The sequence below is a fragment of the Balearica regulorum genome, chromosome Z (genome assembly GCF_011004875.1).
Source record: "Balearica regulorum gibbericeps isolate bBalReg1 chromosome Z, bBalReg1.pri, whole genome shotgun sequence".
Taxonomy (NCBI): Eukaryota; Metazoa; Chordata; class Aves; order Gruiformes; family Gruidae; genus Balearica; species Balearica regulorum.
This window is the reverse complement of record NC_046220.1, coordinates 84,432,694-84,445,565: the sequence shown is the minus strand read 5'-3', so window position 1 is coordinate 84,445,565 and position 12,872 is coordinate 84,432,694. Positions and strand designations below refer to the sequence as shown.

General features: G+C 39.8%; 1 protein-coding gene across 10 annotated transcripts in view; it reads left to right on the top strand.

Annotated features, from left to right (window-relative positions):
• The window catches only part of DYM (dymeclin), a 218,151-nt gene that overhangs the window by 106,427 nt on the left and 98,852 nt on the right, over positions 1–12,872 (top strand). For all 10 annotated transcript variants that reach the window (XM_075739713.1, XM_075739712.1, XM_075739715.1 and 7 more), the window contains exon 13: positions 836–930. In XM_075739713.1, the coding sequence (XP_075595828.1) occupies positions 836–930 (95 nt within the window). The remainder of the gene's footprint in view (positions 1–835; positions 931–12,872) is intronic.

The window sequence follows — 12,872 nt, the reverse complement described above, 5'->3', positions numbered from 1 at the left end:
TTAGTGTTTTTATGAAGTGAGACAGTGACTCGGCCATAAAACCTTTTTGAGCTCTAGCAAAGCAAAACTGCTTCAACTTCATAGGCTCCTATCAATGCAATTAAAGGCACAGAAGTTTTTACATTAAAAGTAGCAAACAATTACTTAAATCTATTTTAAATAGGAAAACTTAAGGATTTCACTTGTATGATCAAAAGAATTGGAAGAAATGAGGACATTCTTGGCTTGTATTTGTAGGATTTGGAATCTGTTATGCTATGTAAATGCATATTTTAGATTTTAAAAGGAAAAAATAAACCCTATTGGATTGGATAAGTGGACATTTGGTTTTGTGAAACCCTTGACCGTGATAGGGACATCATTTAAATGGGGACCAGAACTCTGAAGTATCATCTGTTTGTAGTTGTGGGATATATAGAATGCTTTGAAAGAGTTAATAGGGAGATGAGTTATGAAGCAGAAAATTTTAGCATAAGACTACAAAAAGGAGAGAGAGGGAAAGGGAGAGAAGAATGTCTTTCAGTATTTCTTACATCCACATCATTGTAAATCTACATTGTGAAAGATATGAAGACATATACATATACATATGTGTGTGTACATATACACTCTGAAATCTGTGTGAAACAATGACTCTTTTATAAGCCTTATATTTTAAGAAAACGTGTTTAAAGCATCACCAAGTATATACACTTTACATTTCTGCTATCTGCTTTTGACTGTGTCTTTTAAAGCAACATATATTACTCAGTCTTTTGAACGATTCCTGCAATAGGTGTCAGTCTATATCAGAAGGACAGTTTGATGTGGTTTTTTTCTTTCCTCTTTCTGACAGGATAAATACCTTCATACAAATTGTCTGGCAGCCTTAGCAAATATGTCAGCACAGTTCCGCTCACTTCATCAGTATGCTGCTCAGAGGATCATCAGGTAAATATAAAACTTCAGTAACAGACTTCTCTTGAAACTCTGCTGAAACTCAGGAGTAGAGGAATTTGAATTTTATATGCCTTAATAGATACTGATTAATTAAGTAGCTGAAATAACTGAATAACTAAATAATTCCAGAATAAATCTTACATGCTTTTTACTTGAATCTGTTCTGAATGCACAAAAAATACTAGTTTCTGACAGAAACTTCTGACTTTTGCTTCTCTTAACAGAATAGCCCAGCATCTGCTTTTAAACCAGAAGTGTATCAGGGATTTTTGTGAACTATGCTTTTCTTAGCCATGCGTCATGTTATTATTATAAAATGCACTGGGTGGTGCTTCTCCAGTACTATACAAACTGGATTTTCAACTTGCTTTACTCCTTCCTGCATATTTGGCAAAAGATTTATTTGTTAAATCAGACAAAATGTAATGATCATTTTGTGACGGGGCCAGGCAAATACGGCCAACGAGCCCTGCAACCATACTTTTCAAGTGATAAAGCTAATTAGCCTGTGTAGTAGTAAATAGTTGATATCTGCTTTGGTTCTAAAACGGGGCCATAACTTTAAAGAAGTACATGTTGAAGTTGGTCCTTCCTATTTTGTATCTGTGCTGCAGACCACTTTATAAAAAGGCAGGTAGTTGTGCGTCAGGCATCTCTCTTGTCTTGGCAGCCAGCCCTGCTCCACGCTCCAAGGGAAACCGGGAAGGTCCTTGTTAATGCGATCTGGAATAAACTGTTAAAAGTGCTTGTCAAGTACAGACAGCGTGCCAAAAATATGTAAATGATAATTGCATGCCTGTACACTTTGTAAAGGACTTGGTTAACAAGAGATGCATCTTCTTCTTAAATCACTGCTCTTTAAGATTTAATTCTCTCCGGGCCCCTTGTCATTTGGAAATGGCTGGTTGTAAAAGTATGGACAAGTAACCGGGATGAATGCATTCTGCCATCACCTTTTCCCTGCTTGATACTCGCTTTCTCTTCATACCCTTGGCAGTGATAATGAGCGTACAGAGTTTGAATTGAAGCTATTTTCCTGTTACGTATGACAGACACTGTCTTAAAGACCTGCTGTCTTCATTTCTCAAATCATAGACATGGAGTCTGAGTTTTCCAAGCGTTTGTAAATGTTGGCCACTGAAATTGCAGATGCTGGTGTGGTGTGAGACATGCTACCTTGATGCTCAAAAACTTGGGCTGGTTTTTAGTGTGATACTTTGTTTTCCACTTCAGACCTTTTTCCTGTGTTCCTGGTTTTTGATTTCGTTCCATTTTATTCTACTGCTGTTTCTGCAGACCAATGCAAGATCTGTTCCTCTGGTTATATTTGGGCCAGGAAGAGGTTACCTTGCTAGTCCCATTACAGCTGGCTGTTATCACCACTTGGTAATCTCGTAGTCACCTAGTGTAACTGCCTGTGTATTTCTGTATGGCTTGGCTTTTGTCAAAATGCTCTGAGTTTATGGACATCTACTGTTCAAAATTTAAACTCAGTTCAAAGCAAGCTCAGCTGGCTTATTTTCATTTAAGTGGGTTATGAAATGGTTAAGCCTGTGGTCTAGTGGCTTATCAAAAGAGGTGGCAGCCATCGGTAGAGAAGCAGCAACCTCAGTACCTTTGCATGCATGTCTCACCTCAACCTTTCAACTCAGAAACATAAACAGAGTCTTGATGTTCTGTGAGGCTCCTCCCTACACCAGCCTCTTCCAGCCCTCTCACACACAGTTTTCACCATCTGTAATGGCATCTTTGAGGCAGATTGACTCCCTGATGTATGACCCATCTCAAGACCCAAGGAAGGATGTGCAACTCCCAGAAATTGTCTTGTGCTCCTTGCATGCAACATTTCAACAATCTGCTGTGATGTTTGGGTGCCTTATTCGTCATCCCTCTAGACATGCGTAGTTACAATTGATTTTAGTTGTGAAATAATTGTGCTGATATTCTTATTGAAGGCAGACAGACTTGTGTTGTTGCTTAACACTGATGCATGCGGAAAGGAGGCAATAGGGGTGAATGGGAAAAAACAGGGAAAAAAATTCTTTTGTGTTGAAGTTGTCAGTCAAATTATCTGTCTTTTATTGGGTGAAGGACTAAGAAAGCCACACTCGAAATGTGCCAAATAGAATGAGAGACCTTAGAGCGAACACATAGTACTGGCATATTCAAAACTCTTAGTTCTTCCAAAGACGTAAGCTCTCAGTAGCTACTGCTGGTGGGTTTCGTTATGGCTTTTAGCAGAGAGACTTCACAAGGGATCTGAGCTGCTCAGTATTACAAATAATGACTGAACAATATCCAACCGGCCGTAGTGTGGTAGGATAGGAGTCCGAGAAGGATGTTGTTTATCCCAACCACTGGGTGCCAGCAGGGTTGGAACTGTGTTTTTCTGGTTGGAAATAATGTAGGGATTGGTAGAGAAAATGGACATATTCGGTAACTGAAGAAGCAAAACAAAAAGGCAATATGTTATATATTATATCATATATAATATGATATTGTTATATAGGCCAGAGATATTCCATGCTGCTATTTTTAAGCTTCTGCCTTGTTGTAGCCAGATGCTCCATATTATTATGCAGTGGAAATTGTAATGAAGGAGATGATGACTTTAAATTTGAAACAGAACCAGAAAAACAAGAGGAGGGTTAGGGAAAGAAGATTTTATTCTGCAGTTAGAAAACTGTACATCTGAACAATAGGCAAAAATGGCCACCAAGATTGGGATTTAATTTGTCACTATGATCATGATTTCTTGTAAGTCAAAAGATCCTACAATAAAAATTTATTAAAATCTGTTGCGTGTCCTGTGGGGCTAGGACATGGGCAGGCTGGAAGGAGGAGTCAGTTCCAGAACAGCCTGTCTTCTGTAAGACTTTACTGCTGGTATGGTAGCATTTTCTTCTCGGGAGCTTTACAACCTTGGGTTCCCTGGCAGGCTCATGCACCATAAAGGAAGTATTTTAACCTGATTTCCTCTCAAGATACACAGTTTTGTTATAAAGTTTCTGTTATTGAGAAAAGCAATAGAAATAAATACTTATGAACACATACGTTTCATAAGAGACTGATGTCATCAATCATAAGATGATTGAGACATACGTTGTCCTTCCTTTTCCTACCTTATGAAGTCTGTTAGCCACTGTCATTAAATTTAGCCAGCACTGATGCTGGCTTGCTTCATGATGCCAAAGCAGAATATTTATATTTAAATTGCTGTTCTGAGTCAGAGTGCAAGCATCTCTGAGAGAATAAACCACAGTATTCATAACGAAAAAGTGTTTTTCTGTGAAGGAAAAGCCTAAAAAGAAGATGATACTTGACATTGCATAAAGTATTTTAGGGTATAGGTTTTTAAATTAAGTAGCTGTGAAACATTTAACTTAAAATCTGCTTAGCAATACAACTGAATAGACAGTCATCATTTAAGCTTCACCAGATGCTCTAATGATTCCTTCCTTAATGTGAGAAGTAATTCCATTTCCATGCAGGCTTTTTCCTAATCCTATTCTGAGCAGAGACTGCCAATTGTTTTAAATTCTGAAGACTATTTTCTGTGAGAGAATTAGCTGGGAATATCAATGTAGTGTACTTAAGAGCTGAGTAAAATACAACTTCACAGGGTTGGGCAATTTGTGTCTTGTTCCAGCAAGCATGAAAATCGACAGATTTGTATAAATCTATCAGAAGCAGCTGCTGGAAGTAAAAATAGATGTAATAGATGTTTAATAATAAGATCCAGGGCAGTATTCACTTAATGGTGGATGTCCTCTATTGTAGATTGCCCGGACTTTGGGATCCTTCCCTTCTCTATCCTCTGTTACCACTGGTTTGTTTTTAAATACACAGAGCTATTTTCTCAGCATTGTGCCAAGGGTGAAATTGCACTGCACTGTGTCTCTCTTATATTTGCTGAGTGCTGACATTTTTAGTATCTTTAAATTATATTGGTAGGCTATTATAAAAAAACAAAATGTGTATTGATGTTATTATTGTCACAAATGACTACCAGAGGTGGCTGTATGGTCTCTAAACAACAAAGCACAACCAGGTGGAGTGTTAGATACCTGTAGTGAGGGTAGGTTTTTCCTTTCCTTGATTTCTCTTCTACAGGTACAATTAACCAAAAGTAAAGCTGGGCACCTAACTGGCATCTTAATGCAGGTATTCAACTTGCCACTTAAAACTGCAATTCAGTTTGAATTAATTCATTTAACTATTTGGAAATGGCTTTCATGATATTCAGCTTTTCTACAGCTAGTCTGCCTGCTCTAATATGTGAGGCACGCTTGGAAATGAAAAGGATTTTTTCCCTGAACAGCTGTATTCTGACATCTCATCACGATGTCATTCTAATAAAATTAGTGACAAGAAGATGACTGAGTACTTAAGGCAAATGCTTTTCCTAAAGCTTCATATATGGGAATGTCTGCTGTTTTCTAAGTAGGCATATACCACTAGAGGTTGCCATACTCCTCACTAATTGGACATGCACATTTAACTTTAAATAACATGGGCTAGAAACACTATCCAGTTTTCCTTTTTTTCCCCTACACTATCACTACAGCTATTCACATGCAGGGCTGTGGGAGCCACTAAGAATCACAGAATTGTTTTGGTTGGAAAAGACCTTTAAGATCATCAAGTCCAACTGTTAACCCAGCACTGCCAAGCCCACCACTAAACCATGTCCCTAAGCACCACATCTACACGTCTTTTAAATACCTCCAGGGATGGTCACTCCACCACATCTCTGGGCAGCCTGTTCCAGTGACTGACAACCCTTTCGGTGAAGACATTTCTCCTCATACCCAATCTAAACCTCCCCTGGCACAACTTGAGGCCATTTCCTCTTGTCCCATCACTTGTTCCTTGGGAGAAGAGACCGACCCCCACCTGGCTACCCCCTCCTTTCAGGGAGCTGCAGAGAGCCATCAGGTCTCCCCTCAGCCTCCTCTTCTCCAGGCTCAACACCCCCAGGTCCCTCAGCCGCTCCTCATCAGACTTGTGCTCCAGACCCTTCCCCACTCCGTTGCCCTTCTCTGAACACGCTCCAGCACCTCAGTGGAACACTGTTGGTTGCGCTTCTGCCTGTTAAATGACATAAGGAATGATTTAACTATCAGAAGATGGCACATAATTATATCAATGTCATATTTTGTTGATTTCTTTAGCTGTTGTAGAGAGTTCAGTGGAATTCAGGGAAGGATATGAAGAGACAGTTTCAGGACAGTTGACAGGAGTCAAGTGGAATTAGGTAAAAAGGTGTGCGTAAAAGTGATACAGATCAGAGACTTTAACTTGTGTATGCTATAGGGTGCTGTATATTGTACGTGAGTGTCATTGTAGACCTGCTCTATCTGTTACAAGAGCAAAGCATCAGACGTCCACCCAGCCGTACTGGTTGTGTTGCTGTCCTGAAGAGGCAGAGATAGCAACCCTACTTCTCACTGGTCAGTTAGCCTTGAAGCTGCTGCTGCTGAGTACTGTAGGATATCCTGGAGCAGGATGCTGGCCACTGGAACAGCTCAATGTTGAGGGTTTTTCTTTTTTCTTTTTTTTTCTTTTCTTTTTTTTTTTTAAATGGAGTTGTAAATAGTGTGCTTAAATATCCATGCTTGTAAAGGATGACTGCATCGCTGTGGTTCTCCAAGTCTGCCTTCTCTCATCTGAGAGGAAGCCGAAACCTGAAATCTTCCCCTTTGCACGCTTTACCAGCATCTTCATGATTCTGTAGAGTCAATTATGTTTTGCAAGCTACCGAGAAAAATTCCCATCTACTCTGATATCTGCTGCTGTATTTGAGAAGTTTCAGCTCCTCAGCCAAACCATTTGTTTCATGGTTTCCTATGTTAGTAATTTAATTCTACTACTACTGTTTCCGCTTATAGTCTGGCAGGGTTTTCTAGAGTGAAAATATTTATGACAGTTCTTGAAGGATAAGAGTGCATGCTGTTGCTTTAAACTGCACCTTTTGAGCTTAGTTTAAGATTATAATGAATTAAAAATTGTCTTTAAATCGGACCATGTGAGTCACTGTAGAAGTGTCAGATTGCTACTGCAATGTATTTGTTAATAGTAACTTACCAGCTGCAAGTGGCTGATCAGCAAATTTTGTGATGAATGATCAGCAAATTTTGTGTTGGATGAGGGAACAAAAGTTTACTGTGCTTAATGCTACAGAGAGTCAAAAATACATATGACGTTAGGAAAAAAAAGCATTTCTCATAACTGGTCTTTTAACTTGACTTTTTCCTGAGGAAGTCTCTGAATTTTGATAATAGATGCATGTACCTGTGTATTTTATATTCCTGCATATGAAACCATCTAGCTAGTTTTCTGAAATACAGAGTAACATGCATCCAGAGTCTTAAGGATTTCAAGTTTATCAGCTGTTTTTCAGTGATGACCATAATTGCTTTAAGCAAAACTATCAGAGGTCTCTAATATTTTTGTGATTAAACCAGTAACTCCAGGTTAAAAAGTGAATTATAAAAACATCTGCCATTAATTTTTTCTTTTTTCTATTTTAGCACACAGTTTTTAATCATTTAAGTGTGTGCCTTGTTCTTCATTACTGGTATAATTCTTGAGTGCTTGGGTTTGCAGAAATAAATACTAGTTCATTTGCAGAACAGAGTTCACTGCTTATCCAAGAATAGGTTTTGCTTACTATATAAATATGTTGGGTTTGTGAATTTGAATTTTGGTTAGTTCGCAATGTCCCTTAATAAAGTGGTTAAATTTTTCTTCCCATGTTTTTCTTTTATCAGTCACCTCTATAGCATTGCACATCTTTGTAATGTTCCTCATCTAGTTCCAATCCCCCTGCCATGGGCAGGGACCCCCTCCACTAGCCCAGGTTGCCCAAAGCCCCATCCAACCTGGCCTTGACCACTGCCAGGGAGCCAGGGGCAGCCACAGCTTCTCTGGGCAACCTGTGCCAGGGCCTCACCACCCTCACAGGGAAGAACTTCTGCCTCCCATCCCATCTCCATATCCCCTCCTGCAGCTTCAGGCCATTCCCCTTGGCCTGTCACTCCCTGCCCTTGTCACCGGTCCCTCACCATCTTCCCTGTAGGCCCCTTCAGGTACTGGAAGGCCGCAATTAGATCTCCCCGGAGCCTTCTTTTCTCCAGGCTGAACAACCCCAACTCTCTCTCAGCCTGTCCTCATAGCAGAGGTGCTCCAGCCCTCTGATCAGCTTCATGGCCTCCTCTGGACTCGCTCCAACAGCTCCATGTCTCTCCTGTACTGGGGCCCCCAGAGCTGGACGCAGTACTCCAGGTGGGGTCTCATAAGAGCAGAGTAGAGGGGCAGGATCAGCTCCCTCGACCTGCTGGTCACACCTCTTGTGATGCAGCCCAGGACATGGTTGGCTTTCTGGGCTGCAAGCGCACGTTGCTGGGCCATGTTTCATGGCTCAAATTTCTCACGTGTCACTCTGTTAGGCAGAATGATGATGACTGTTATGCATGTGTTAATTATGTCTGCTACCATGGCCTGTTTTTCCTGGCCTATGATTATTAAATGAAAATTTATTTTATGCATACTGGTGAAGTGTTTTTAAACCTAAACTTTCTTCTTTCTGTGTATAGAGCAGAAGACGTTTTGAGCTGGCCAGGCATTTGCCTATTCAAATAGTCCAGCATGTGTGTTCAGCAAAGAAGAAAAAGGTTTCTGCAGCAGCAAGACATGTGTGATCTGACCTGCTTATTAGGGGCCACATTCAGCTGAAAAAATCTGAAATTGTTAGTGTGTGAATGTGGTGAAATTACAATTTACCAATTGCTTAATAACATTTTTTAACAGTGACAATAATGGAATATAATTGCTGGCTCGAAACTCATTAGGCTGCTCATATAGGAAGATAAACAAATCTCTCTCCCACATGGCTTTACACTCTGTGAGCATTCTGGTTTTCCTGCCTGTTTCTTCTTTGATGTCCACGGTGCTTTCGGGAAGCTCTTTAACATACAGCTTCTTCCTCATTCGTTGGAGAATAACGCTGGGACAGTTGGTGCAGAAAACTAGTGGAATTGAGTTACCCAAATCAAAGGCACTTGTTAAGGAGAAAAACTTGAAGAAAAAAAAAAAAAGGCCAGGTTGCTGCATGAATGCTTCAAAGCTGTTTGGCTTCTAATTTAATTCTCATTTGAAAACTTAAATATAGGAACAGAAGAGTTGCTTCTCACACAGGAATCATGATTTTTTTAAATGGTAAAATTTTAGTGTCGTAAGCATTTCAAGCTTTAAATGAGATGTGTGAATTGAGCAAAAGAACTTAGATGAATAGGGTATGCAATACTTCTATTAAAATCTTTCTGGATTCTTTCTTACAGCAGGAGAATGAATGATGTTAACTTAGAGCCATTTTTCAGATAGGAAATTTCCTAAAATCATTCTGAATTTAGGGGTGAAAAAAGTATAATTTCAGAAAATGTCAGCTTTTAGTTTTCAGTAATCAAAGAGCAACATAATACAAGTAAGATATCAGTGATAGAGTTGTAGTGTAATAACGTATACGTTTATTAACACCTCATATGAAAACTGGTTACTGTTGTAACAAGGGATTTCTGTTGTGTAGAGCTGCATGGCTCCAAGGGTGCTTTGAAATATGCAAATTTGCATCATGCCTTGCACATGAGGAACCTGGCCTTTGGTATCAGCTTTTTAATGCCACTGTAAGAACAATCAATAGACAAGTCTTATATTCTGGGTTCAAATCTTAATTGGACCATTAAATCTCGGTTTACTGGTCTCTTAATCATAATACAGGAATGTTCATAATAGCAAACCCTGGAGAAAAGAGGCTGCTTCTGCTCTCACACCAGTGTACAGCAAGAGACTTCACAAGTCAAATTATACAATAATAAAAGATCAAGCTCTGAAAGGGATTCTTGGAATTAACGTCTTGTGGCCAGAGCTGTTAAATACTGAACTCTCTGAGCATCAGCTTGCCTCTTTTTTTCATAACCAAAGAAAAGAGGATTTGAGGGTAATGAACAGCTTCACTAAAAATATATATAGTGAAATATATAGTGATATGTAAATTCTGCAGATATTGGGAGGGGCATAGTCACAAATCCTTGGTTTCGATAGTGAAATGTAAATATCTCCAGTCTGAGCTGGTCAAGAATAATAGGTAATTTTCTCTCTACTTGCATCACACATGAGTTGTAGTTGTGCTAGAAGGAAATTACCTTAATGAAAGCTATTGCAACAGTATGGCTGTGTTCTAAGTTTTCTAAAAAAGAGGGTTTTTTTAACATCAGGCTTATGTTGGATTTCATTGGCGGTGCTCATGGTGCAGCCTTGAGCATGCAGGATGCCCTGCAGCCCCAGACTCTGATTCCGTACTTGGCGGAGACCAATGACTTCCGATAATTCCTGTCCCTGAATATTTTCATGCAGACATCATGTCACTGAAATGAACAGGGAAAAAGCATCTTTCTGTGGATACAACTGCAGGTGATTTACCTGCAGTTCAACCAGCTTGTTTGATTTTCTGTGTTTGCTTTAAAGCAGTGGCAGATGACCTGTTCATCCCAGCAAGGTTTCATTGCCATGTAGTACTCTGATGAATTTGTTGATTTGAAATATTTGTGTTGATTCCCCACCCCCACCCCTGTCCTTTGCTTTGGTGGCATTTAGCATGTGCTGTAAAAATTAGATTTTAGCAATAAATTCTCTTTGGTATGGAAGGCCATGGAACTGACTGATTGACATTGCCTCAAAAGTAAGAATTAAAAACTTGAAAGACATTTTAGTGCTTCTTAACTTTTAAATAGTTTTGTAGCATTTTAGTTTAGAGGAGAAATCATTTATTATCTAACCTGGATATAAAATGATATTCTATTTATGAGAAACTGCTTTATAATGAGGTTTTTTTACCCCCATGCAGTGCAGTATGTTACAAAAGTGATAGTCCCATTTTTATTAGATGTTCCAAGTAGAGCAAGAACTAATGGCTTCTCAGAAGAAGGGCCTTCATGATGTTCTCATGCTCAGGCCATGTTTGAAAGAGGACATTGTGGGAATGGAAGATCAAACAGCTCCAAGCCACTGAGTCTGAACTTTTGCTTTTAATCTGTGGACTGTCAGTAGTAGAAGTTGTGTGCACAGCCGGATACCTGGAGAGATTTGGTGCCAACTGGTCAGCCTTGGGAAGTGTTGGCTTGCTCTTTCACAAGCTCTTCACAGGCACAGACACACTGGTCTGTTTGCAGGTGCTTTTTATGCTCTTCACCCTCCACTCTGTTACTACTTACAGAGGTTCCCAAATCTGTGGAGTGGCTTTTGGTGGGAGACAGAAGCAATTTATAAAGATCTCAATAGTGTTAAATAAAAGAAACATATGCTGGCCTTATTAGTAGCTTGTTGACCTAGATTAGCTGTGGGGAAGCTTATAAGCTGATCAGCCATTCCAAAATTGGGAGGTGTCATTGCAATTAGTAGGAAAGGCTGTGACAAAAGGGGAGACAACAATTGTTCAGATAACAGAAAAGACAATGTTAGTAGCAAATGTCCTCTTGCTGGTATGACTTAGCAATGCAAATGTAATAAAGTTAATTTTTAAAAGGAATGAAGCATCCTTTGTTACTGTTCATTGAGTGTAGTTGTGGTCAAATGTATTAAAATGCTGCTTTAGTTGTATCAACAGAAAGAGGAGTACTCCATGTGGGCTTGCCTGGTTTTGCCTGTGTGTAACATATGGAGGTGAGGTTTTAGGCTGATATCAGCTGTTTCCAACATGGAAATATCATTGAACTTGGTTTAAGCCTGGTTGAACCTGCTGGGGATCCTTAGTGGGCACCTGATGGGACAGTAAAACCCTCGTCTCCCATCTGGCGTGAGCAGTTGAGTGCCCTGCATGCCATTAGAAGTGTTTGGAGCCCAGGACACCCGAGCTCATGGGTTGTGGAGATTCCCAGATGGACAGACTCACAGCTTTATGTTGAGGGAGATTGGATCAGTATGAACCATGGAGGGGTCTTGGATAAACTGTTGCTTTGCTGTCTCAGGGTCTTCTCACATAAAGCAGAGTGGTTGCACTATGTTACCCTCTGCTCTGTGTGTCATGGCAACGAGACGCCTTAAAAATCCCATTGTTGATTGCTGACCTGGCTTTAAAAGGTTTTTGATATTTAAATATTTACCACTCCAGAAGCTCAGCTTTGGACAAGATGATTCTCTCTTCCCTTGACCACTTTGTGTGTCTCTACTGCCTCATAAAGGCAGAGCCATCCTGGTAATTTTGGCATTTTTGGGGAGGGGGATGTCATTATGACAAGTCATTAGTCTTCTGCAATCCAGGAAATTGTGCGGTACTTCAGTATTTACAAGTCATCGCTTGGCAGAATGTGTGATAAATGAACGTGATGCAAATTAGCACAGAATCTTGGCCGTAGAACTGAAGTTTGCTGAAGTCTTGATACCTGTTTCAGGGAATCTAGAGCACCACACAGATTCTTGCATGCAACAGAGAGCTGTGGTTTGGAGGTAGCTGGTCCTGTTGCCCCATCTTTAATTACCATGAAGTTTGTTCATAGTTACTGTGCCAAATAAGCTTTTTGGAAACAGTACAGTTTGATAATAGTCTTCAAATTGGGGAATTAAGCTTTTCTTTTTTGGTGAAATCTTGCGTCTTAAAATTGTAGATCTTAAAATTTGTTATGATGGAGAGGAAGAAATATTTGAGGAAACGTGTACAGAAGTAACAATTTTTGTCATAGTGTTGTTTTACAGATGAATCTGCAGAGTGGACTGAGGTTCCGAGGTGTGTCACTTAAGTTTTCTGCATGTCTAATGGTGAAAGGAAGCAAAAATGAGAAAGCTAGCAGCATAATTCCAGTCCTCCTAGGGCAGTTTTTATTTCTTTTAGCTGACCTGTAAAAAAAGACTAACTCCACTAAAATGCTTACTGGGTTGTA